The sequence below is a fragment of the Molothrus ater genome, chromosome 12 (genome assembly GCF_012460135.2).
Source record: "Molothrus ater isolate BHLD 08-10-18 breed brown headed cowbird chromosome 12, BPBGC_Mater_1.1, whole genome shotgun sequence".
Classification (NCBI taxonomy): domain Eukaryota; kingdom Metazoa; phylum Chordata; class Aves; order Passeriformes; family Icteridae; genus Molothrus; species Molothrus ater.
Window position 1 is genome coordinate 12,559,369 of NC_050489.2, and position 25,255 is coordinate 12,584,623.

General features: G+C 41.6%; 1 protein-coding gene across 1 annotated transcript; it reads right to left on the reverse strand.

The window, feature by feature from the left end:
• Positions 1-461: 461 nt before the first annotated feature.
• Positions 462-25,225, reverse strand: MBTPS1 (membrane bound transcription factor peptidase, site 1). Its single transcript, XM_036390240.2, has 23 exons — positions 24,828-25,225; positions 22,548-23,040; positions 21,182-21,439; positions 20,554-20,757; positions 20,071-20,181; positions 18,708-18,817; positions 18,215-18,331; positions 17,187-17,254; positions 16,537-16,639; positions 15,675-15,826; positions 14,679-14,840; positions 14,012-14,156; positions 12,805-12,993; positions 12,080-12,252; positions 11,339-11,454; positions 9,260-9,416; positions 8,364-8,488; positions 7,892-7,969; positions 6,206-6,346; positions 3,773-3,904; positions 3,087-3,213; positions 2,211-2,341; positions 462-1,239 (listed from the first exon to the last, which is right to left on the reverse strand). Exons 2-23 carry the CDS (start codon positions 22,732-22,734, stop codon positions 1,043-1,045), a joined length of 3,183 nt encoding a protein of 1,060 aa, XP_036246133.1. The 5' UTR covers positions 22,735-23,040; positions 24,828-25,225; the 3' UTR covers positions 462-1,042.
• Between the last annotated feature and the right edge of the window lie 30 nt (positions 25,226-25,255).

Below are 25,255 nucleotides of genomic sequence, written 5' to 3' on the forward strand. Positions count from 1 at the left end.
GAAGCTGACAGCTTCACTAGAAAAGAGAGAAGCTATTTCAATTACAGCAACATTAACTGGCACTGCATGAACAGGGGAAACTTGTGCCTGCATCCTTATTTAAGCCAGTGACAATTCACAGGCTTTCAAGCAGGACAAACCAAAGGAGACTGGGTTTTCATCTCTGTGACACCACATTATGCTGTTAGGTGCCATTCCCATGACAGTTTTCTGTACAGCTCTTCAAGAGCTCTCTCCCTATGTGCTGCAGAGTTTTGAAGATTTCCAGAACTCTGTGCTCACTCAGAGCAAGCACTGTTTGTGTGACTGCCCAGTTAGTCCTCCAAAGAAGTCTGCAACTTGGGATACCACTGGTAAGGACAAAGATATGGTGGGAAGAGAGGTGACATGAAAATCTTCTCTACCCAGCAATTTGCTCTCTTTGACTGCAAGTGGAAAGAAGAGCCACTTAGCAAGCTGTCTTTGCTTCATATAGATAACATATTTATTGAAAAATCTGCTTCACCAACAACGGTGAAATCGTGACCAAAAATTACAAAACATCATGGTAGTTGGCTTTATAAAAATAAACTGCAGGACTATGCCTCACTGATTTGTACTGGTCTCTCTCAGTCCCTTCCTCCTTTAATGGTGCACATTAGACTCTTCAGCATAGAACCATTCTAGAAAATTGCATTCCATCCAAAAAAATGCACTTGTTTTTCCTTATCAGAGGCCCTTAAAGTGACTTTTCCCCCGCCCTCCCCAACAATAAATATAGAAAATAGCCTCTAAACAAATAAATTTTAGTTTGGTCAGCTTAAAAAAAAGGTCCATTTTCCCCCTCTTGGGATACGTAGTGACTAAGCAGCCATTTCAACAGTATTCAAGTCTTTGGTGGCTTCAGCTGCTTAAAGCTGCAGTTTTATGTACAGACGATCAGCTGAGGTTCTTTTTTTCTCTCCACAAACCAAAGACTATGAGATGATGTCAGGTGCACGCTCGCTGCACCTCCACTGGGAGCGAGCAGCCACAGGAGGTCATCTTTGGCAAGGCAGAGCTTTCACACTGAAGGTGTCTTTGGTGGATGAACCTGCTGCATCAGCTGCGGCCGCTTCACGCGCGGTTTCCGTCTCTTTGGCCTGCTCTTGGCTTTGTTGATCTGCACCACAAAGAAGGCCAAGACCACCATGGCACCGAGAAAGGCAAAGACAGGAATGGTCTGTCCCACGTCCTGGTTGTACCGGCCTGGCATTATACCTAGAGAGGCAAAGAGGTTTGGAAGGCAGCAGTCACCACGTGAGCCACGATGGCTTTGTGGTGCTAATGCCATCTAGCAGAAGGATCTGCCCCTAACTCTTGTTCAAAGCCCAGGCAGCCAGTAATCAGATTACACTTCAGACAGGAAGATTAACAGCTGCAGACCGATTAGTGAAAATCCGATGGGATGCTAAAGTTACAGGAAAGCACCAGCTTTTCCACCTTGACCTATTTGGGCACATGAAAGCATAGCCCAGATTTCCCCTGCAACAACAGTCTTCTGTTTTGCATTAGAGGAGAGATGGAGACACTTGACCATAATCTTACTACTAAGTAATTGCTGTAATTCAAATCCTGATGGAACGTGATTTCATGCTTGCTTGCTCCAGAGATTGTGCATACAGTAGGATGAGTTAGAGAAACAAACCCTTCACTTCTACAGGTGTCTCTGGTCTAGCAGCTCAGACTGGGAAAAGAGCACATATGAGGCTTTCCAACTGCTCCCAGCTCAGCCTGCAGTGCCAATCTTGTGAAGGAGAGCTGCCCACCTGAAAGCTGTTCTGAGTGCTAGACATCATTTGTTAGTGTAACAGCTTGCCCAAGGCACCATTCTGACAAACTCTTCTGGATTCTGCTTTTGTGCACTCACAGAAGGAATTTTAATTAGCAGTGGGTATGTTCCCATTGCTTCCAAGGACAGGGGCTGCTGCTGACCCATCAGTCTGAACAGCATCCAAACAAACCTCAACTATCAAAAGGCACCCACCAAGATCTTCCTCCCAGTATGTCATGCACACTTCCTATTGAACAAACTATTCACAAACCAAACGGCCCTACTAGTATATGCATGTTTTGCACAGCTGAAAATAAACAGTGGCCTCTCATATGGCTGCACTGTGTTTTGGGTTTGTTTCAAAGCTTATGCAAAAAGCAAAACCAAAACAGCAACTTTCATATTTTTCAATATTTACCTCCAGGAATGTCCCATGCTCCACTTTCTCCAGGGGACAATGGTCTCACTTGGGGTCGGTTCTGTCGAAAGCTGGGCAGTGCCACTTTATCAAGGTCAATTGACAGTAATTTTTGATGTTTCCAAAGGTTGCTAGAAGAAATTAAAAGACAGAGGTGTCTGCCCACTTCATTAATGCAAGGAATCTTGAAGGAACATATAGAGAAAGTGACAGTACCTATACAACCCATGTATAACTCACTAGTCTGGACCCAAATGATGACCCAGTCCATTCTTTAGGTTCTACAGTTTGCAGGCCTTCAAATTTAAATTCAGACATCACAGGGACACAACCTAGATTAGCAACTATTTACCAACAACTCTCTTTCTTGCACGCAGACTTCCAAAAGTAACCACCAGCAGATAACTAAGGGCTGTGTGCTGAGCACTTTCCTTCAAGGGACTGACAAATGGCACAAGAGAAGACAGCACCAGGAGAGCTGTCCAAGAAGATGCTCCAGAAAACTCTTTCCAAGGCACACAATGACGATGGGTTTCACCAAGACTGTTCACTCAAAGTTGGAATTGCTCAATCACAACAGTGACTTGTGAAGTTATTTTTAAAATCCCTGAGTTTCATAGTGTAGCTATTAGGTGAGTCAGAGTTATTCACTGAAGAGGAATTAATCATTATTTCCTCTTTGCAATCTGGTATTTTTCTAGGAAAAGGCATTACAGCTGTCCCTTTCAAAAGTAGAAATGTAATTTTCTAGAGAAGTAGAAATTCAAAAGAAATTTCTAGAAGTAGAGATTTCTAGAAGTAGAAATTCAAAAGTAGAATTAATTTTCAGCTGAACTCAAAAGTGAGACTTCTTGTATAAGAAAGACATATACTAACCTGGGGGCAGTTTCATTCAAAGGCTGTGGTTTGGCCCAGGACAGGTGAGGACAAGCAGGAAGGGACCGGGGTTTAGGGTCTCCCAAATGAGCCTCGAGCACCTTTGAGTATCGATGCAAATGGTTACCTGCAACTCACAGCAGAGAGAGACTGGCTTACCCACAGACAGGCAAGATAAAAGTTACCAACACTGACCCTGAGCTAAACAGTGCTGCTGTAAACCCAGGAGCTGTTTACAGCAATGAGGACTCACAGCTAAATATCAGAATTAACCTAAGGGTACCTTACCAAACAGTAAGAGTCTGCACCTACCAACAGCAGTTAATCCAAGTTTTTCTGGCAACATGTGAGGTAAGACTGAACGCTTTGTAATGCTCTGTAGGTAGTAACTAGATTGCCCCCCTACAGAACCAGGCCTCCGGACATTCCCATTCTATGAAAAGAACATTTTCCTCAGTCTATATTATCCCAACAAAACCCTGCAATATGTGCTTTCTTCCAGTAAATCACAGCTATATTATCCCAACAAAACCCTGCAATATGTGCTTTCTTCCAGTAAAACAGCACAACGCCACAGAGCTCACAGCAAACCAACCTTGCTGGCACCTAACTCAAGGGATCTGGCCCAGCCTCCCTGCCCTGAGTGGCTCAGCCTGGGGCTGTGCTGGGCCACTGAGCTCTCTCACCTTCCATGCGCTCAGGGAGGGAGGAGCCGGCTCCCGAGGGCGGCCGCTGCCGGTGCTCCGAGTGGCTGAGGCTCGGCGGCATCACCCCGTAGGACGTGTACTGCAGCAGGGAGTCCAGCAGCCAGAAGCAATCTGTGGATTTCACAGCCCCAAGCCCCAAAACAAGATACACATTATGCCACGTTTTAAATGGCTTATCTTTCTGCTAAGAAGGCTTTAATGACATTTAGAATTACAATCCATTTTGCTGGCGCTTGCTTTTCTCCTGAAGTTCCAGGTTCAGTTTCAGAAAGATGCAACTTTCAACACACAAACACAGCATTAAACTGTTCAGTCTTAAAATATTGTCCCTTGTGCATCAAACCAGGCTCTTTTAGGGAGCAGAACACAAAAAAAAATAGGTTTTGAATACAGGAATTCCAGGTTGCACAAGGCATCCAAGTTTTGACAAAAATCATGAGGTTCTTCAGTGGAAGCAAAGAAAGCTCTGAGTTTCTGGTATAATTTTTAACAGGGAAATGGAGAACCAACTGTTTTTTTGAAAGGACAAAATAAATACCTTGCAAAGAAAAGTAAGAACAAGGCAGTGTTTACAGTGCAAGGACATGACTCGCTTTCTCAAGCTTAAAAAATAAACAAACAAACAAAGGAGAAACATTCTGGCTACATCCCAGCTAAAGGTACAAGCATAACCTAGAGCAGCTGAGGTACAGACCAGGCTGGCAATCAACACCACAATACACATGATCATGGTTTATTTTGCACTTCAAAAGCTCATGATGCCTCGCTTTGATTCTCTCCTGAATTATTACTACCTTAATCCAGAGCTACCCCTAAGGAACAAGCACTCCAGCTAGTTCACATCACAACTCTAAAGCTTCCCTTTGCAGGAGTAGGACAATGCCTTATCAGCTATTTCCACCACTAGCAAAGTATTTTTCTCAGAACTTCTGCCCCTAGGAACAGTTGGCTGGGAATGGGAGTTAATCTTCATAATCCCAGTGTCCCTTAAACCCTCACCTTTGATTTTTCAAAGAGGTCAAACAGATTTTAAGGATTTGCATTCACAAATGTTAGGAATTTTCCTCAGTTAAAGCCACCGATGTCTCTGCAGGAGACATAGCTCCTGGTTCACAATTTAAAAGCTAATTTTCAAGGATTTCTTTAGAGCATTCCACTCTTTCTTGCTTCAGATGTCACACTGAATTTAACAGTATGAGGGAGGTCACAGACCATTATTTTCTATTACCTAATTTAAAGCTATGTATCTTCTCTTTTGTTATGTGCTTTCAATAACCTGCAGCAAGCACTAAGGCACCAATGTGCAGGTGTTAGGGCAACTCACAGGAAGCAACCCAAAGGCAGATAAGGAAAAATCACAGAACTCTTAAAAAACCCCAAAATGTATGGTAGAGAAAGAAATGAGCTACAAATAGAGAGCTCCCTTAGGCAGTAAGTTCCTTTAAACTTAAATAAATTAGGCAAGGGATGGATCGCACCATGTAGTATTTTAAAATATCAGTGACAAAAGCTTAAAAAATGATAGATGTACTCTTCATCACAAAAGGAAAATTCAGTTCTGTTCAGTGGAAATGCAGAAAAAGACTTCACATATTGGATTATCTTCCTCCCCTCAAGCCACAGATCTTCCAGCTTGTGCTTTACATGTTATGAGAAACCTAAACAACCTCTTAAAAATGTGCAAACTGCTAGAAAAAATATTTTATAAGAATCAGCCATAGTGTTAGGCAGAGAGCATGGCTTCTCTGGGAGCCACAGAAAACACTCACACAACTGCTACCTAGAGCTGCAAACAAATGCCTTGACAACAAATGGAAGTTCCTACTTTCTGACATGTTTACACCAGCTGGTGTCAAAATAGAATAACCTGAAAGTAATAATGCACAACTGAAACATTGAGCATTACCATAAATCCTCACAGAAAACATTGCAAAGGGAACAAAGCAGGCTGAGGTGCTAACTCAAAAGATTAAATCCACTGTTCTATATAAACATTCTGAAGATGTAACTAGGGGAAAAGTGGAAGGATCTCCTAATGGCCTCTTCACAACTTCAGGTCAAGAATGTCTGTTAGTGCCTTCTGCAAACAAAAACACCCAAAAAATCAAAAAAAAACACAAACCAAGCCCCCTTTTCAAAACAGCCCACCCCAAAAATCAGCCCCCAAAGCTTATGGAACAGGAAATAAGTGTGTGTGGTAACAGCTCCATTTATCAGAGAGCTATGTAATGTGGGGTGCTCCTTTGCTGTCAATGCACCTCACAGCATTTCAGCAGAGCTCTGCAGAACTGAGATTAAGCCCCTGTAAGGAATATTCAGAGTCCCAAAAAATCATCTGCTGCTGGTGGGGGCTGTGAAAGGCCCAGAGGAGAGCTGTGAGTGCAGGCCAGTGCCCGGGCAGGGCTCACCCACCCTTCTGCCGGTGGCTGTCGTCCAGGCAGTTGGAGTCGCCGTACAGAACGATTCTGCCACCGCCTTCCGAGGGAACTTGGTAAAGCCCCAGAATAGGGACGTGTTCAATTACAGCAGTCTCCTGCTTTAAAACTTCAAGACCTAAAGCAAAGCACAAATAAATTACAGAGCCTGCACAACATCTATATCAATCTACCCATGAAACAACACAGCCCACATTTCCAGCTGACAAATGCAATAATGCCCTGCACCACGTCACACATTTTTGCAAGAAGATTTCAAAATCCCCATGATGTTATAATAAAAATGAAACTGCTCCAAGACCCTGATTGTAAAGTTCCCTACTGATAATAAGTTTTTTTCTTCTCCACCAAAGAAAGAAAATCCAGGTTGTGTGGTCTTTTTATCTTCAACAACCTTGAATAAAAAATTCTAGTATCTTCAGCAAAAGGTTTAAAATCAAAACGTTCTGCTCTTTATGTTGTTTCCATCCTTCTGCAGAATTCTACAGAAAGCTGGTTTTAGGTTAAAAGTTTCCTATCTTTCATTCCTAAAATTATATCCATTAGAAAAAATAAAGACAAATTTCATCTTCGTATTTGAAATTTATCCCCTTTACTTGAGACACTGTTTAGACAGCAGAAACAAACCAGAGAGCTCTTCTGCCTCAGGAATTGCAATGAAAAGGATTCAACAGAAAAAGCAGGTCTAGCAGGCTACTTGTCAAATTGACACTCTGTCTTTCTCTCTCACACATAAGGAAATACATAAGTCATTGTCATACAGAGATATTGTCTTTTCTCCCAAAGGGTCACACAGATGAGCTCTACTGTTCCAGAGAATTTCTCCACAAGGTAATTATCTCTGCTAAGTCAAAATTACAGTGAACTCACTGATCTTCTCTGGCAGTTGCTGACTTGTATCAGAAGCACTGCATGTGCTTCTGCTCTCACACTCAAACACTCTTCACCCATCTGCACAAACCTGACCTGCAACACCCTAAGAGCTCTGCTCACAGAGCTCCTGAACAGCACTTCCTATAAGCTCATCAAACACCAGATTTATTTTTTAAACTGCCTGCTGCCATTACAGTTCTGAATTGCTCTCTCCCAAATGAAAACATATTATGACAAAAGAAAATGGAAATGCATAGAGAACAGAGCACTCAAGTCTGAGACCACAGGCATCCCGTATGCATAAAATTTTCCCTTATGAGAGTTTCACTGGTGACATTTTATCTCCTAAAATTTTCCTTATTTATATCTTTAGATCACCACAGCTACCACAACACTCATGCTAAATATGGCAATGAAATATGGCAAGGGGATAAATTTCAGTAGCATTTGAAACTTAGAAGAAATGCGAACCAGTAACACAATTCCAACACAACTCCTCCCCTTCCAGAGACACATGTATATGTGTGATCATGTTCCCACAGCAACCACAATACAGGGCTGCATATAACACTTGGATATTGCATTATTTAATAACTGTATAGAGAGTCACACTGCAGCTCCCTGTTAGGCATCAGCCACATGCTCTAGGCAAAATGAGAAAATGTAAAAATACCTACCCTGTCAATGTGGTTTTACATTTATTGTTTTTAGACTTTCAGACTTTGTAACTTTGTGCAGTGATCCCAAAGTTCTACTCAAAACACAGAAAAAAGGACCAGGAAGCTCATACCTTGATCCTTGAAAGTCTGTGCAATGACGATGCCATCTTCTGGGAACTTGGCAATACTGCACCCTGACGCGTAATTCACTGCAAGACATCACCAAACTGCCGTCAGACAAAAATGACACTCCCTCCCTTCCCTACCAACAGCCCCAGCAGAAAACATTCCCAGGAATACTGCACTGAATTTGCACATTTTGACCAATGTGTGTATTTGCAGAGAAAGTATTGCTAAGCACAGCTTTCACAGGCTCACCTTTACACACTTTCCAAATCTTTCAATTTAGTTTTTTTAAACTGAAAAGCTAAATCAAATACCATGAAAAAGTCTACAAAGGAAGAAATAATTTACATCATTTACGAGACTCTTTTCAGTGAATCTGAGCGGTTTCCTTGACCCTTGCTCAACCTCAAACTTGCAGAAAACCATTTTCCAAACACCCCACTGCAGCCTGTGTAGGCAATGGACTCCAGTACTCACTTTCATGACTTGCCAAGGTAAAATCTCCTTCATAGAGCCCATCACTAAAGGCCATATTCCAGACAGAAAGCAGATCATTGAGAGCTGGTATATTAGCACCTCCAGTATCAGGCATCCACCACTGCCTGTAAAAATTACAGTGTAATACTGTTTATTAGTATACAGGATGTACTCCTAGAGTTTGGCTAACAGAAAGTCACATGTCCTCCTGCATACAGACTTTTGCAAAGCCATTTAAATAATGAACAACATCTTAAAGCCTTCTTTAACTCCATGGGCATCTGAGCAGCTGTCTCTGAAAACACTGCTTTTGAGTTAAAGTTTAATAGTAATGATGTAGAAGTTCTCAGTACATTTCAGCTGCATGAAAATCTTCAATCTACTAGAAAGAAATTCAGTCTTATGCTCTTTGTTTGGCTAAGCTGAAGTAAAAACAACAGTCATATACCTTGTTTCTCATATTTATAAAGAAGAAAAATGTGAGATATTTTTTCTTTATATGCAATATAACCATGCAGTAATTTCAGTAACAGTTACATGACCTGGTGATACTCTTGCAATGCACATTGTTTTTCTATTCTGCTCCCCTAAAGTAAAAACATGTCCATTTTCATTTGTTGGTCTCGTCTCCAATTTCTTATTTCTCTTCATTGTAAATGTTTTTCTTGGCATTAAAAGTAGAATACAGTGCCAAAGAAGCCTCCACAATCATGATAAAATGGGCAGCCATGCTTCTTAAGCTGTAGCCTAAGGTCAGTTCTGCTACTTAAGGTAGCACCTTCTCACAGGTAACATCCAAGTTCTGAAGTACAGTGCATCACAGTTGGGATTTTTAGGGTAATATGTACAATTCTATGGCATTTTATTTCCCAAAGCATTTGGAAATAAGCCAGTACCTTGTGTTTTCATCATAAAACTTGACTTTTCTCATCACAGACGTGTTGTACCAGTCACTAAAGACTATCAGTGAAAGTCCATTATCAACATCCCTCCTCAATTTGGTGATCTCTTCAGGGAAATACTCTTCCTCACTGTCCACCATCAGCAGAGTCCCTGTGTGTAAAAGCAGAAACAGGAGTTCTCCAGGCTGGTCACTGTGATGTTACCACTATTCACACAACCCACACAAGAAGCCAACACAAGTGCACATTTTCAATTAACTGGTCCATGTGCCCTGCTCTGGCAGCTCATCTAACAAAGACATATTTAAGGATGGAAAATATAAGACAAACATATCCCAAAATTAGTTTGGCAGCACAGGAAGTTTTTAGGGTGTTCCTTATGACTCCTTCTTGTGTGGTCTCAAGAACTCAATGCCCACATGTGTCAGCTGTGTGTTCTGCAGTTTGGTGTCACCCAAATGCTCCATAAACTGAGCCAAACTGTGGCACAGCTGGACAATGAGGGGATTCACCACTGATCCAAACTGCAGGGCTAATGCAGATGCAGCCTGGTCAGGAGGTTTTTCACTGCTCCAGCTCTAACAGTACTCCCCTCACTACTGCAGACTGGCAGCCAGGTAGGCAGCAATTGCTCTGAAACGTGGCTTGATTCACCCCTTGAAAACTACAGCTGCATTCTGGTAGGCTTGACTAAAGTGCCACTGCCACTTTCACACAACCCTCTTTCACTCCTCTTAACAAGCAAGCACAACCTTCTCTGTATCACTGAAAAAAAACAATCAGAAAAATACACTTTTATTCCCTAAAAACATGCTTTTAGTCTGCTTCTAAGTATCAGCCCTTTTGCTTCTTCACTTTCTGATTGCCCAGAAAGGTGGTGAAATTTCCATCCTCAGAGACAACACAAATCTTGACAGGATGATACCCTGAGCAATCTGATAAACCACTGTGAGCCCCATGTCTCACAGTTCCTTGCAACCAAGCCAATTCCACAAGTCCAGGCAGTCTGCATTTGGAAAGCCTTCTGATAAAGATCCTGTAGAAATGGGACAAAGTGCACCCTCACCAAGTGTGAAAATAATAACAGCTAGGGACAAATGGCACATGGACCACAGATCATTGAGTTTTATTCCCCTCACTACTTCTTCAGGAAATTCTGAAAGCCCAACAAACTACAATCAAATGAGGAACAACACAATGGTGAATCAGAGGAGAGAGAAGTCCCCTAATGCTGCTCTCTATCAATTATAAAACTAGTGCTCTCAGAAGAAACACTATTTTGCTACTTTTTAAAGGACTAACATTTATGTATCCATGTGTACTTCCACTGAACTCTAAAAGCAGTGATGAGATATTCACTGAAGAATCAAGATAAACAAAAGATTACTACTGGCAACAGTTCCAGAACTGGCAAACTCAGGAGAATGCACCCTCACCTTACAGTGCACTGAAAAACAGCCCAGCCCAAAGCAGAGGAGGGGTTTTGGAGCATGCCATGGTTAAACAAGGGGCATATGGAAGCAGAAAGAGCACAGACAGCTTGCTCTGTCCCCTGCCTGGCCAAGCTATCCCATTTCCTTCCTGATGAACAAACCAGATACTGCTTTGCCATCACATATGGCTGGATGAACACTTTATCCACTCTTTTATCTAATCAAAGATCACTGAACATAAAAAAAGAACCAGGATGGACACCTTTGATTTTATTCTGTTAAACAGGTCATGCTTCATTTTGACTGTGCCAAACTCTTTTGGCAAATACAGTTCTGCCTTTGTGGGACTGAATACTGAGGAGCTTTTAACCCACTCAGAGGCTGGCTTTCCCTCTCTTTTTTCATGGTAAGGACAGAGAACTGCATTAATTCCACTGAACTCCCAAGCAAGCTTCTCCAGCAATACTCCACACAACTAAATATCAGCACATAAGTAATAAATACTCCCAATGCCAAAACATTTTTCTATTACCACTAGAATTTTTATTTGTACCCTCAGCACATTTTTGGTCTCCCAACAAAAAGGTCATTTCAGAAAAAACTAACAGTATGGAGAACAAGGCAATTAACTCATGCTTACCATACTGACTTGCATCAAAACATGTAAATGGGGAACCAAGAACCTCAACAAAGTACCCCATGCTCCTGAGGTGCTGGTACATGTCCCTGAAGTTTGTATGGATATGGTCACCATTCCTTAGAAAAAGAAAAGTGTTGAAGACATTTAGATCTGGCATGTAGAAATCTGATTTCCACCTTTTTGATTTTCTGAAATCCTGTCCAACTGCCACCTCTGCCTACTCCAAGAAGTTTCCAAAAGCTTTTGTCCTGTCACTGACCCAATTAATCCTCACTGAGATACTGTTGCATGACTTTTCCTATGGATGCTTCCCTGCTCCATCTATGAAAGGTCAGCAGAGTCTTTTCCTGCTTTGAAGACAGTCTCCCTTAAGAGACAAGGGGTCTCTTCTTGTCTTTTGAATTGTCAAGTTTGTTTGGTAAGTGAATGCTGAAGCAGTTAATAAAGTGTTCCCTTTAACTTCCTGTGAGAAATTAGGTCAGAATAGAAAAGCCAAACAAAAATCTCAGTATCTTAAATCAGCATTTTAAAAGCTTTTGATTTCACATGAATAAAACCATAGAGCTGAAAAAACAACCCTGCACCAAAAGCATAGAGTCCAAGTGCTTTACATGGAGTTCTTACAAAAAATAATCCCATGCCCCTCTGAAAAAGGCCAGAACCACAACATTCAGTAAAGATATCCCATATCATTAACATACAATCAAGAAATACTGATTTAATAGAACCTGAGATAAATACCAATCTAATGGATCATTCTTCATCCTCAAGTTATCCCTGGGGAAGTATCCTGGTGGATAGCGGAGGTTATGGTACTGATCCCAGAGGACTCGTTTGCTACGAGGTGGAGTAGGAATAATCTTCACTTTTATTGGAAGCTTCACTGTTGAGGTCTGCTCTGCACCATTTTTAGACTGAAGGACAGAACAAACTGCAGTGAAATCCTTTCTCCCCACAGCACAGCTCACCATGGATTGTAAAAGACCAAAAAACTGGAGGTACCACATCGACTTTTTGTCACCGGTACCAGCTCAAGGGACAAAGAGATTACTTTTGCCCTAAACTGCTGCTGTATTTTTTTCTGCACTCAACAGTTTGCAATTATGTTCAAAACTTAACATATGTTACAACTGTGATCTGGTTCAATTGTTCAAAATCTTAAAAGTTTCTCAGGAACAATTAAGCATGGTTCAGGCAATCTTTTTCAAAATACATTACTTAAAATCCCCAATAAACAAATGAAATTATGATGTTGGTCCCGAAGAGAAGTTTCCCGATTCTAAGTTATATGCAATTTGCTTTCAATTATAAAGAACATTACTTGTACTCTTTAATTTCCTGACCCAAATTTAACTTATGCTTCAAATGACAGGGCTAGAGCAAACCCTTAAAACCAAGGTATTTGTGTATCAGAAAGCAGTTTAGATAACTCTTCACCCAGAAAATCCAAAATGCACAGAACTTACTTCATTTTCTGCAGGGGATGATACTGTGATCATAACATGACCCTGAGCAATGCCTTCCCAAGATGCTGCTTTCTTGGCTACAGAGATGGAAATTGCCAAGTATCCAGACCAAGGCCACAAGACTGGGGAATAGGAGAAAGCCACTTCGATGTTATCCCCATTTTGGGGCAGATAGGGCTGCCAGTCTGGCTGTGAAATGAGAATACAGAACACTGGTAACACAGTATTTGCAATCACTACTTTTTGCACACAAAGCCCTTTTGCTCTGCATGAAGTAAAAATATTAGCTCTTCTGAAGATTATGTCAAATTTAAAAATGCCCTCCAAGCCCAAAAGTTTGGTGTTGTGTCAGTGAATCAGCCCAATTATGACAGCGTCAATGACCCAGACCAGAGGCTTTTCAGAGGCAGGACTGTGAGAAACTGCCCAAGTGAACCTGCTTTAACATTCTGAGATCATGTGCAAACATTTATTGGTGAGAGAACAAGATTTCCCTTGGATAACAAGGCCAGCTAACAGTGGAACAGACACAGGCCAATTGCATCAGCTGTGTGTATTACCATAAGCTAATAACCTTCAGTGCCCTTTAATGTAAACTTGAGTCTAAAATAAACCTCAGGAGTCACACTAAAATGTTAAAATTAGGCTCATTTACACTGGCTGGAGTTACAGGACAGGTGTCTTCTTAGCTTGTATCAATTCTCAAATCTATTCAACATTTACACTTAATTAAAAGCCTCCCTGTCCAACCAACACGCTCAACATCATGGGTGTGAAAAACTGGTTTGGCAGCCTGGTTAAGCTGATACATTCAGATTGCCCTGACCCATGGAAAAGGCTTAATTTAGTGTCAGCATTCTTCACTGGGATCATTAATGTTCCAGACAAAAAAAAAATAATTAAGGTGTGTCCAGAAGATCTTAAATGCTATTAGAGAATACAAAGCAATCTTTAGGTACATCTTAATTCAAACTGGTTTTGCAAAGATAAAATGTTACACGCCCTGAAACCAATGCATTGCTTGAAAACTTGTAGACAGCTCATGTTGACAAATCCTCCAATGTGGGTGCACCCTTTAATCAAATATTTTGTATCTCTTGCTCCCAGCAGTGAGGTTTGTTACGAGAAACTCACAGCTAAAGTAGTATTTTCTGGGAAGGTTTTAGCAACACTACCAGTCAGAATTTGGAACAATGTTAATACTTACCTTGTCTACAATTCTCCCAGTGACTCCCATGCCATTAAGGATAGTAACATTAACAATAGTTGGCATCCCTCCATAATATATGGGCTGAGAACAATAGGGCCACATGTAGGGGCATTCAGTCAAGTCAATATAGCTTGGACTCAAACTACAGCAGGACAGAGGAGAGAAAATTTAAAGAGGAAAAAATTAACAATAAACAGAAGAATATGCCACTACACATAACTACAAAAAAAAAATTTCAGATAAACCATGCCAGTCATAGTTTACCAAGCTCTCATCTCACTTCCCAAATATGCCCCAAAATCTTCTTCCCTTCCTATTTTTTATTTTAAGTTTTGTGGAAAGATTTTCATCCACAAAAAAGGAAACAGTTCAGGGAGAAAGTCCTTATTCTCAAAAGTTAAAATTTAAGTACTTTTCCACTGTGTCCTTACATTATTCATAACATCTAAGTCTATAAGAGAAAAGGATCATCCCCTACACTGCTGCATGACTTTTCATCCATTCTCTGGTCAAAATCCATGCTTGAGATTATGCAAGATCTGTGCAAGTCCTCACTGTTGCACAAGCACTGATTGCTCAACTGAGCTACACATGCACCACCTGCTCTCTTAAACAAAAGAGCAAATTCTATTGTGCCACTGATTAATTAAGGATTAAAATTAACCTGGCCTGTGGTTTATAGCTGTTGAGGATCTGATAAGCTCTTAGAAGATCCAATTTGCCATGTCCTTGTTCAAACATGTTGACTCCAGGAAGTCTCCGTGCTGATGCAATAAGGGCCTGCTTCATACTTGCTGGATTCACCATTTCACGCTTCTGAACTGTGCTGAAACAGAAATAAACAACCACAAAATCAGTTTGCTGTAACATTCTCTGTTCATATTTGTCTATTATTGCTTGGTTTCTCATTACACAAATGTATAAAGGGGCAAGTTTCTGATATATTTCTATTAAAAGCGAATAATACATGAATTTTTCTCCTTACAATGTGCTCCAGGACCAGCAGTCATTTCAACCAGGGAAGTATCTTTATATACTAAATAAAATATCTGTGTTCCGAGGGGAAAAAATACCTCTGTTGTTCAAACAAAACCACACCATTTTTTGGGGGAAATATGATGGTGATTTTGAATTTTTTGCATGTTTCTCAAACAAAGGTTTGTCTCATCCCTATGGAGTAGCTATGACAAACACAGGGTATGGACTTGCAGTTCCCACTTTCAAATTCTTCAGTGTGCAAGAGCTGACTTACGCAACGGGATAACGCCCATAAACCCCTGCATCCTATAAACTTTACAAGTACATAGAAAATTGCCTACTAAAGGTGCCTACTTTCAGCAGCTGCTCTTTTACAACAGCTGACAGAAGGGCAGCAATTCCAAATTCTTTAAAAATGTGACAGAATTGTCTGATAGTACTGTTCTCCCTAACTATATTCTCAAAGACCTAACTATTATTCAAAACAGTTGTCAATTTTTTTCATGAAACATAGAGGTAGCCAGATAAGGTAATGTCTCAAGCAGAACAACAGTGATTTTATTCTCCAAATTTGTTTTCCTACATGTAAACACAATGTAGTTTTATTTGATGGTTTCCTTTAGAGAGAATTTTATGACCCTAATGATTGGTATCTTTCTAGAGATTCTTATATAAGATTTACCTCACTAAGAGAGTGACAGCACCTGCCACCACAGGAGATGCCACACTTGTCCCAGAGAGGGAGCGGCAGCCGCCTTTCATACCAGACCCTCTCACTCCAGAGCCATAAGTAACAATATCAGGCTTCACTCTGCCATAACCTCCAGGCAGCTCCTGTGAAACAAAACAAAAGGATTATTGCCCTAATGTAAAATGAACACTGATGGCTTCATTTGGGCATTTAAACTAACTGTAGGTCATTCAGAAGTAAAATTAGCAACCAAATTGTCTGAGGTTCAGCATCATAGAATAGGAACTAAGTCAAAGAAGGACTCAAGCTGTTTGGGACAAGTTCCCAACTTTCCAAGGTTAGGCTGATCAGCATTTCTGCTAAGCAGGAAACCACTGACCAAATGAGAACCACACTACACAAACAGGAGCTTGTGACAGCCCCCTTGATCGAGATTGCTGTGCAAGCACATCTGACACCATGCGTGCAGCAAGCGCCCCCTCAGCTCCACAGGCAGGTGAGTGCCATTTCACATGTAGCACCTGGAAATCCCAGCATTTTTCTACTAAAGGACAAGAGCAGACCTTCATGTTTGCAGATTTAACCACACAGACAAGTCTTCACCATCAATCAAAAGGAAGTGGATGATTTATAAATTCATCAAAAATGTCAATAGTAGTCAGGACTAATATGAGAAACCCTGAAAAGAACATTAACTTCTTGCTTAAAGACTTACAATTTCTAACTACTCTGATCTCTGAAGAAATCTTTTCTCCAACACACATCTACACAGGATTGCCCACTCAGAAAAGGTTGCCCTTCCAAGGCCTTATTTGGGCTGCAAATGTGAGCAGCCACCATGAAAATATCTTACCCAAGTGGTCATTCCCCTAGATGAAAAGCGAGCTATATTATCCTCAAAGTCAATGCCACCTACTCCAATCACATCCATCTGGTCAGCAGGATTATTCAGAGTCCTAGTTGGGAGACAGGAATATAAAAAAAAATAAAACAATACCCAAAAGATACAGTCATAAGTTTATGCTGGTAACAGAAGTGCTGCCATCAGATTTTTGTCACCTACATATACTTCACATGTGACAGCAAGTTATCAGGCAGTTACTAACCCAGTAACTTTCAAACCATGTACCCTGAAGACAAAACAAAATCTATTTTTAGGCATTTATTTTAGAAATACACCACAAATTGTTCTGGGTTGATTCTTTCTATATTCTTTAAGTCCAAGATCAGTACCCAAAGCTGTCTGCTCACACTAAGAGGGAAGTGTCAGCTGGAAGCACTGCCATTCTTCTTTTGCTGACCTTCCACTGTTTCAAAGAAAAATATTTAGTTAAGTACTTCACAAAATGCAAGTAATAAGGACAGGGAAAAGAGTTTAACTTGAGTCACTTTCTAAGATTAGAGACAAAAAAAAGGAGAGAAAACTTCCTGACCAAGCACAACTACTCCCAAACCCACAGAACACCACAGCCAGCTCCCTTTGAAGCGGTGGCTGACACTCACCCATATAAAGGGCCGTCATTGCCAATAGCAGAGACCATGATGACATTGTTGGCAGTCAGCTCCCAAACCTGCAAAAAACAATGTTTACAATAAGGCTCTGCCACCAAAAAAGAGACTTTTCTAACAGACATAACCACTTTCTGAGCCTTACAAGATACATCTCACTGTATATTCAGTTTTAAGCTCTGAACATTCCTAGGATGACTTTTGCAATAATCCAGCCCTGACAGCAGCACTGCTGACAGACTCTTCTTACACTAAAGGAAAAACTCTTGTCTGTAACAAAGCACTGCAGATGACAAAGTCAAGTAGTTATTATGAATCTCCTCCAGTAGTGCTCTGGGGAGTACACTGAAATCACTGTCAAATTAAATTTCAATGCAGCTTTTAAAGAAAAAAAAAAAAGCAAGGAATAATTTATACGCTTCAAACTCCTTAACTGGCCTTTACAAAGAACGACTATATCCTTTAGCTGAAAAGTGAATTAATTCACTTAATGCTTTTGAAGGCCAGGCCAAACACTCAGGCAACTATGACCTTTACAAAGACAAAAAACTAATTCCATCTTAACCTGAACCAAATCTCTTGGCACATAGCTGAATCAACTACCTGCACTTTTTACTTATTTGTTCTTAAATTTACTGAAATCATGTCATACATATTTTTTTACCATGAAATAAATTAACCATGGAGAGATTAAAGAAACAACCCAAGAGTGGATTTTAGTTAAGTGTCTCATATTAAAGGTCCTTTTAGTTGTCTGCATGGGAGTAATTTTCTAGCACATTATCAAGCATTCTGTTAAAGGGCATTTTCCATAACTCTCTTAACATCTGGGTTGTGCTTGGGGTTTTTTTAACTCATTCCTTATACATATTCCTAAAAGCCCGTACACTGTACAAAATTTCTGTCACACAAATGAAGCACAGAAACTGTCAGCAGGACCAGACACAAACAAGTCGTTCTGCAAGTCCAGCATTTGTGTGAGAGATCCAAACATTATGCCCACTTCAGTTCCTCATACTAACTTTGTCAACAAACGGATGATCCATGAAGTCTGGCCCACCAATACTTAGATTCAGTACATCTATCTTCTTTAAAATTGCATAATTAAAAGCATCCAGAAACCAAGATGTATATGAGACCTAAGTAAGAAAGAGGGGGGAAAAGTTACCATTAAAAAAAAACCTGTGACTTCATGACAATGCAGACTTTAGACAGAGAGGAAAAACAACACCAAAATAAAGCACAAAACTGACAATGGTCTTAAATTTCTAGCACTCAGTACACTTGAGTGACTGCTCCATTATAGAGGTAAGACTTCCATATCGTATTTCTGAAAAACATACCAGATTTGGAAAGTGACAGAAATCTTGCAACAAGTCTTTTATAAATAGAAACCTGTATCCTTTCCACTTATCAATGTCTACATTTATGAGTGCATGGAATACTCCCAAAGGAAAGGATTATTACAGCATTAACCTGAAAAGGCAGGAATTGAAACACATGTAAAATAGCTACCTGATTATTGGTGAACACTCTGAAAATGTGCAGTTCAGCATTTGGAGCAAATCCCTGGCATTCCCTCATGCTGGCTATCACACCTGCTACAAAAGTCCCATGGCCTAAACCTATCAGCATGAGAAGGAAACAAAATAAGACATCAGAATACAAAGAATTCCATTGCAAAGAATTTTTACCCTGAACATCACCTTTAGCAAAAATCACATAAATTTAACAGACTTCACAACAAACCACAAGTGCTGGGTTCAGTCCTAGTCTTTTTTTTGAACCATATTTTGCTACCAGGTTCAGTGGGGACAGAATTTGCAGCACACTGTAGCCAGACAACCAGCTGATGAAACTTGGCTGATTAATTGTCCAGTCCATCCACTCCTGATTGTTACCAATGAAATCATGACAAAAACAGGATTTTGGAAAATGCAGCTCATTTCAAAGTCAATGTACTTTAATGCAGACTTCTTAAAGGATTTTTATCCCAAGTCTGCAGTAACCAAATTTTGTTAAGCATGACCAATGAGAAAGAAAACACTTTTTTCTCCTCTCCTCAAAAAATACTTTAGCTTTTGCTCTATTGGACTGCCCACATTATATTTTTGTACTCCAAATCTGCCTGTCCAGCAACCCTCTGGGCACAGAACTTACAGAAAGAGCTATCCAAAAGCAGGAGCTGCAATGTAAAGTAATTACTGTGTAAACAAAACCATGGAGGTGCACACAAGACTGAGCAATACAAGCATCTACCTTGAACTTTAGGGGGATTCAATGGCCAACTGACTCACTGACCCAAACTGTATGAAGTTAATAATTTGTGAAAGCACACGGTCAGGGCAAGTCAGGGTCAAGATACAAAAAAGGAACACAAACATAGTGTAGAAAATAAGAGGTTCAGTTATATAGAATAGAAAAAGTTTACAGGAAGGTGCCAAACTCTGATCAGTTTAGGACTACACAGTAAGGAAGGAAAATGCTGTCCCCCATCAGTATGGAAATATGTACCACTGTGAAACAGCAACATGAAAAGGAGTAGGAAAGAAAGCACCTTTGTTGGGTTTGCTCTAACTGCCACCTTCTCTGGCAATGTATTGACAGATGCACAGTAACTTTTTGCCCTGACATTCTTCAACAGCTATGATGAGGTGTCACATATGACTTCAAGGACATTTCTGCACCACCCTTTTGGAACCTTAATAGTCCCTGCTGAGTTTGGTATGAGTACAAAGTGCCTGGGACACTGCAAAATTAAGCTTTAAATATCAAGATACACAGTTTTAACAGATGTCAGCAGCACAGCAGCAAGCACAAAAAACACCAATGTCCACCAAATTCCACCAAAGAGCTGGAAATCTGCACAGTGACTCACCATCGTCCAAGGTTCTCTCATTAGTCCAGTTTGTTCTCTCCTTTACATTTTTGAAATGTGGATGTTTCTCACTCAGACCAGTGTCAAACACTGCTACTCTCACACCAGCACCTATTAAGAGAAAACATTGCTTTTTCTGATTCAGCTCCATAGCAAATCTAGTCTATCAAGTTAAAAGAGAACTTTTGTTAATGTAGTAAGCAATTTACAATTCAAGTAAACTATAGGTAATGAATAAACTCATATTCCAACTCAGAAATTCAGTCAAAGATCATAAACATGACCAACTTCCCCTAAGTAAAGTACACACATACAAACAAGCACTCCATAAATATACAATGCATTCCAAACCAAATTATTTCTCAATCTTTGCAACCTGGCAGCCAGTGAGAGGTTAACACACACGAGTCAATTAGCCTTTCCTTCCACTTCACTTGTTTTTCCAAGAAGGTTATTGTTCTCAGGCAACAAGCAGAAGCATACCTGTGTAACCCATCTGCCAGAGGACATCTGCCTGCAAGGTCTGAGCGACCTGGCGAGGGATGGCTCTCAGCAGGCGCCTGCTCGAGTGCCGGCCTGTGGCGTGCCAGAAGCCAGAGCCCAAGGAAAGACTTGCTCTCCTCAAGGGCCGTGATGACTGCCACTTCTGAGTCCACCTGGTCTCATTGCAGTGCAGCACTGGATCAGCTGTGTACAATTAGGATGAAGAAAATTAAAAACAGCACGAAGAAAACCATATAGAATTGATACTTATGCAAATTAAGGCATCGTACTGTTACAAGAAAAGTTTTAGAATATTGAGAATCTAATTTCTCTAATCAAAATCAGTACAAGCTGCTGGATTATCCGCTATGGATACAGAAGTCCATGTTCTCAGGTAAGAGACTGCTGCAAAAGAAATATTTCTATGTTGCAGATGGAAAAATAGCATGCTTCAGCAAACATATGACAAGACCCTTGCAATTTCATAACCAGAAAAATAGATTTCTGTTAATTAAAGAAAAACTGCAGGGCACTTCTCATTTGTGTAATGCTAAGCTGATGGTCTGAAATAAGGCTAAGGACACTTTTCCAAAGCAGATCCCATGCAGGCACACAGAAAATAACTTACACTCTGAATACTTGAGTGACCGAAAGACCTTTCTCTGAGGTGTGACACGCTTGATGTTCGGATGATCTTCCAGTGTGAGCACTCCATCCTTCTGCTTCTCGTTGATCTGAATAACTTCAAAATCGCTCGGATAGTCACTGGCAGGGTTGTTGCGAGGTACAATCCTCCAGTTCTCAATATCACCACTTTTTAATGCACTTGAAATAAATTTACTTCGAGCTTTAGCTGTGAAGTATCCATTAAAAGCCACAATATACTCTGGAACAAGAGCACAACTTTATCAGAACTGGTGTTTAAGCAGCTTATGCATGAATTCACATTGCAAAGTCTGAATTTTTCTTTACTTAGAACAAATAATCACAATTTGAGGCCCTTTCTGCTGCTTTTACAAGTTTGCAATTTATTTCTGCACTGTGTAAAGGGGTGGGGGTGTTGGAAACATAAGAAATAGGATAAAAGCCTTTGAAAGGAAGGTGGAATTGTAAATATCAGGGAAAGGCAAAATGACATGAGAGGAGCAGGGGTGAGGGAACAGATTTATTGTTACAAACTGATATGCCAATTCAGTGTGTTTCTGGACAGGAATGGTTTAAAGACACTACATGGTACTGAGCTTAAGTGCAAATTACTGACACCAACTATGACAACCTCAGAAAAGAAAGCTGGACTCAACAGCCCAGACCTTGATCTGCACCAGTGATTTGTCAGCAGGCTCAGCTCCAGCTCACACCACCACACTCACTGTGTTAAGGCTGTGGCCAGCTGTGTACAGAAATGTCACTTCTGTCACCCTCCTGCACGCACCCAGGCACAGCACAGCTTCACTGCAGGTTCCTGAGGCAGCACAGGATGCAGGGTCAAGGTGTCCTACTGCTGCCCTCTGCCATCCCAGCTGCAGCATCTGCCTCTCTCTGCCTTTCACTTGCTCCCTTCACTATTATCTACCATTCTTCCATGCAAGTATCACTTCCAAACTTTTTCTTTAACAAACCCACAGAGACTTCTTGCTTTTCTCTCCCCTTCAAGGCCCATCTGTGTGGTTACATTTTATTAAAGAGCCTCAAACATACTACTGGCCAGGTCAAAACAAAAAGCTACTGAACACTTGCCCACCCCAAGCCTTCCCACTCCATTTTCATTTTTAAAATCCTCTGGATTTCAGTCTCCACTCTCTTGTTGGAACACTGTCTCCAGCTAAACAAAGAACCTTTGAAAAAGTGTTCCTCTTTTCAAATATAGAGAATTTAACAGATGATGTGCTTCTACAGAAACCCTGAGTGTTACAATTGCACAAGCACCACAAATCAGTAACATACACATGAACATGACATGGATTTTTTTTTTTTACTACTAAACTGTTTCTTACCATGCTCCACCACCGTTGAAGTGAACTCCACTTTCAAAGTAAGACGAGAACATCCAGGACACACGTGAGCCTCATGAGAGGAATTCCCTGCTCTGGTACCAAAGTGGTTTTTGCCACAGAGTAAAATAACAAACAGAACAAGCCAGATGTTTGCAAACTTCATGGTCATAGAAGAAAATGGTTTCATTCCAAAAATTCCATATATTCAAATCACAATTTTCTTCTTTATAAACTAGTTCATTTCTGTTTCGTTAAACGTTGCTTTCACTGTGCTGACCAACTGGATATTCTGAAAGCAGGATCCAAAATAAGTAGAGATTTCATGGTCTTTTCAGGTCAAGCCAGGTGAACAGGCTCATTTCTTTCTCCGCTTCTTCTCCATTTTGCATTAAATGATTCAGTCACTCAGGATGTGGCAGCTGAGTCCTGTACTCCATTTCTGATGGCAAAGTTAACTCCCTAGAAGAATTAGCAAAGCTGATTGCAAGGCAACCTGTAAGGCAGGGCAATACAGAAAATAATTAGATGCATTAATATTTTGTGCTACTGTGTAGTCTGAAAACCAGGAAAACAAAGACACCCTTGGTAGTTTGTTTTAGAAATAATAGGGAAAAAAGCTCCTCATATTTCATTTACAATTTTTCACCAACACTGAAGTTTTGCCCTGTTCAGAGCAGAGCACATGTGAAACACTTGGGTATTAACCTGACAAGAGAACAGGCAACAATGACCACCAAACTCAACCACTTCAGGCAAGGGGAGCAAAGAGCTAAAAATTACATGCAAATCCCATGGCAGGGAAAAAGTGCAAAATAAAATACAAACATGATAAAAGTGTCCATGGACACTTAAAAAGGCATGCTTTTTTTCCCAATCAGAAACATGGCAAATAGAAATAATGCACAGAACTTCATTTTACACAAGGCAAATCAGATTCAAACTCCATGCCAAAGCCAGGTAAGGACAAAAGATACCAGAAGAGGCAAAGCTGCAGTGACTGTGCTTGAAAATCTACATGAAAAAAGTATTCCAACATTTTTTTGATCCAGGGTGTGTGTGTGTGTTACTAAAAGCATGGGCACCTGAGGAAATAAGAGCTGATAACAGCATGTGAAGTTGACGGATGGCGTTGAAACTGTTTCCACATGGAGGCACAGCCTCTCCCCCTTATGTTCCAAAGTGCATAATACACTCAAGAAAAATTGCAACGCTAGTATTCTTCTGAACTCCAAACACTCAACCAGCAACTGAGAGATACAAGACCATTAAAAGACAAGAAAAGAGAAACATTTATGTCTGGTTTGTCACAGCACCTGGGGAGGCAGAACAGAACTGTATATTGCAGCTGTGACCAGGACTGGAACATAGGGGCCTTACTAGGGGATTCACAGCATTTAGGGGAATGATGGGCTGACCTCACAGCACAGCAGATGAGTCTGAATGCAACAGCTGTTACTTCATTTTCATTTAACTTTATTTAGCATTATCAAGTATTTCCTTGTAATACAGACAGAATTTACCTCTATTTTTATTTGACTGACAACACCATGACAGACTGGAAACTGCCTGTGAGCAGTTATAAAGTTTCCCCCTCAGTCCTAACTCAACATAGTTACGGTGCACTGAGTTCTGGCCTTGGCTAAGCTCTGCCTGCCTTATTACTTCATCGGTTAACAACCCCTATAGCAATAAAATAAAACAACCAAACAAATGAACAAAATAAACACCCTTGTGGCTAATAACAGGTTGTATATAAGCACGATAACGAAGTACGATGGCTACTAAGAGCAAAGGAGCAGCACGCCCAGAGGTTTGCTCTGTTTAACACCCACACCGTGAGGGTAGGACGGCACTTGCAGTTGCCAACCTGCCCCTGCCCTGGAGGAGCTCCGCTCGGAGTCACCCCCAGCTCCTGCTGAAGCCAGGCCCCCCATCCATCCATCCATCCCCTGGGCTGGGCAAGCCGCAAGGATCCCCGGCTACAGCACAGCAGCACCGTCCCGTCCGGGTAGCACTGCCAGTACCACAGCGAGCCCGGGCCCGGTACCGTCCGGCCGGACTAAAGCCGCAGTGAGCGCGGCTGGGCACCGTGCGGGGCAGCGCCGCCGCTCCCGGCCAGGCCAGGGCGGAGGTGAAGTTACAGCCGGCGGGGAGCGCCCCACGCCGCGGCGGCGGGCGAGGCCGCCCCGGACACGAGGGGCAGCGAGCGCCGCCCCGCCCGCGCCCCAGCGCCTGAAGGAGCCGCGGCTCCCCGGCCCGTCCCGCCTGCCCCGTGCTCACCGCGCCGCCGCCGCCGCCACCGCCACCCGGACCGCCGCCATCTTGAGCGCTGTTTACCGGCGCGATCTCGCGAGAGCGGCGCGGGCTGCGCTGCGAAGGCGCGGGCGGGGCCTGCCCTGGAGCCCGCAGGGGGAGGTCCCGGTAGCCACAGGGAATGGCGGCCGAGGGACCGAGAGCAGACTGTACTTAAACCCTTACCCAAATGAAATGTATGGGTTTAAGGCCCCTTTGCCAGCGAACGGAAGGCGTTGTCGGTAACAAAAGCTTTACGCCGCACAACTGAAGCAAAGGGCTTTGAGGGGCAGCCGTGGACAGACCCCTGTGATGGGTCCCCGACCTTGGTACCCCCCCCCCAGCTGTTCCCCGTCTTCTCCACAACTTCATAGATGTCGCTGTGAATGGTTTGATTTTTCTGGGGTCCTGTTTCT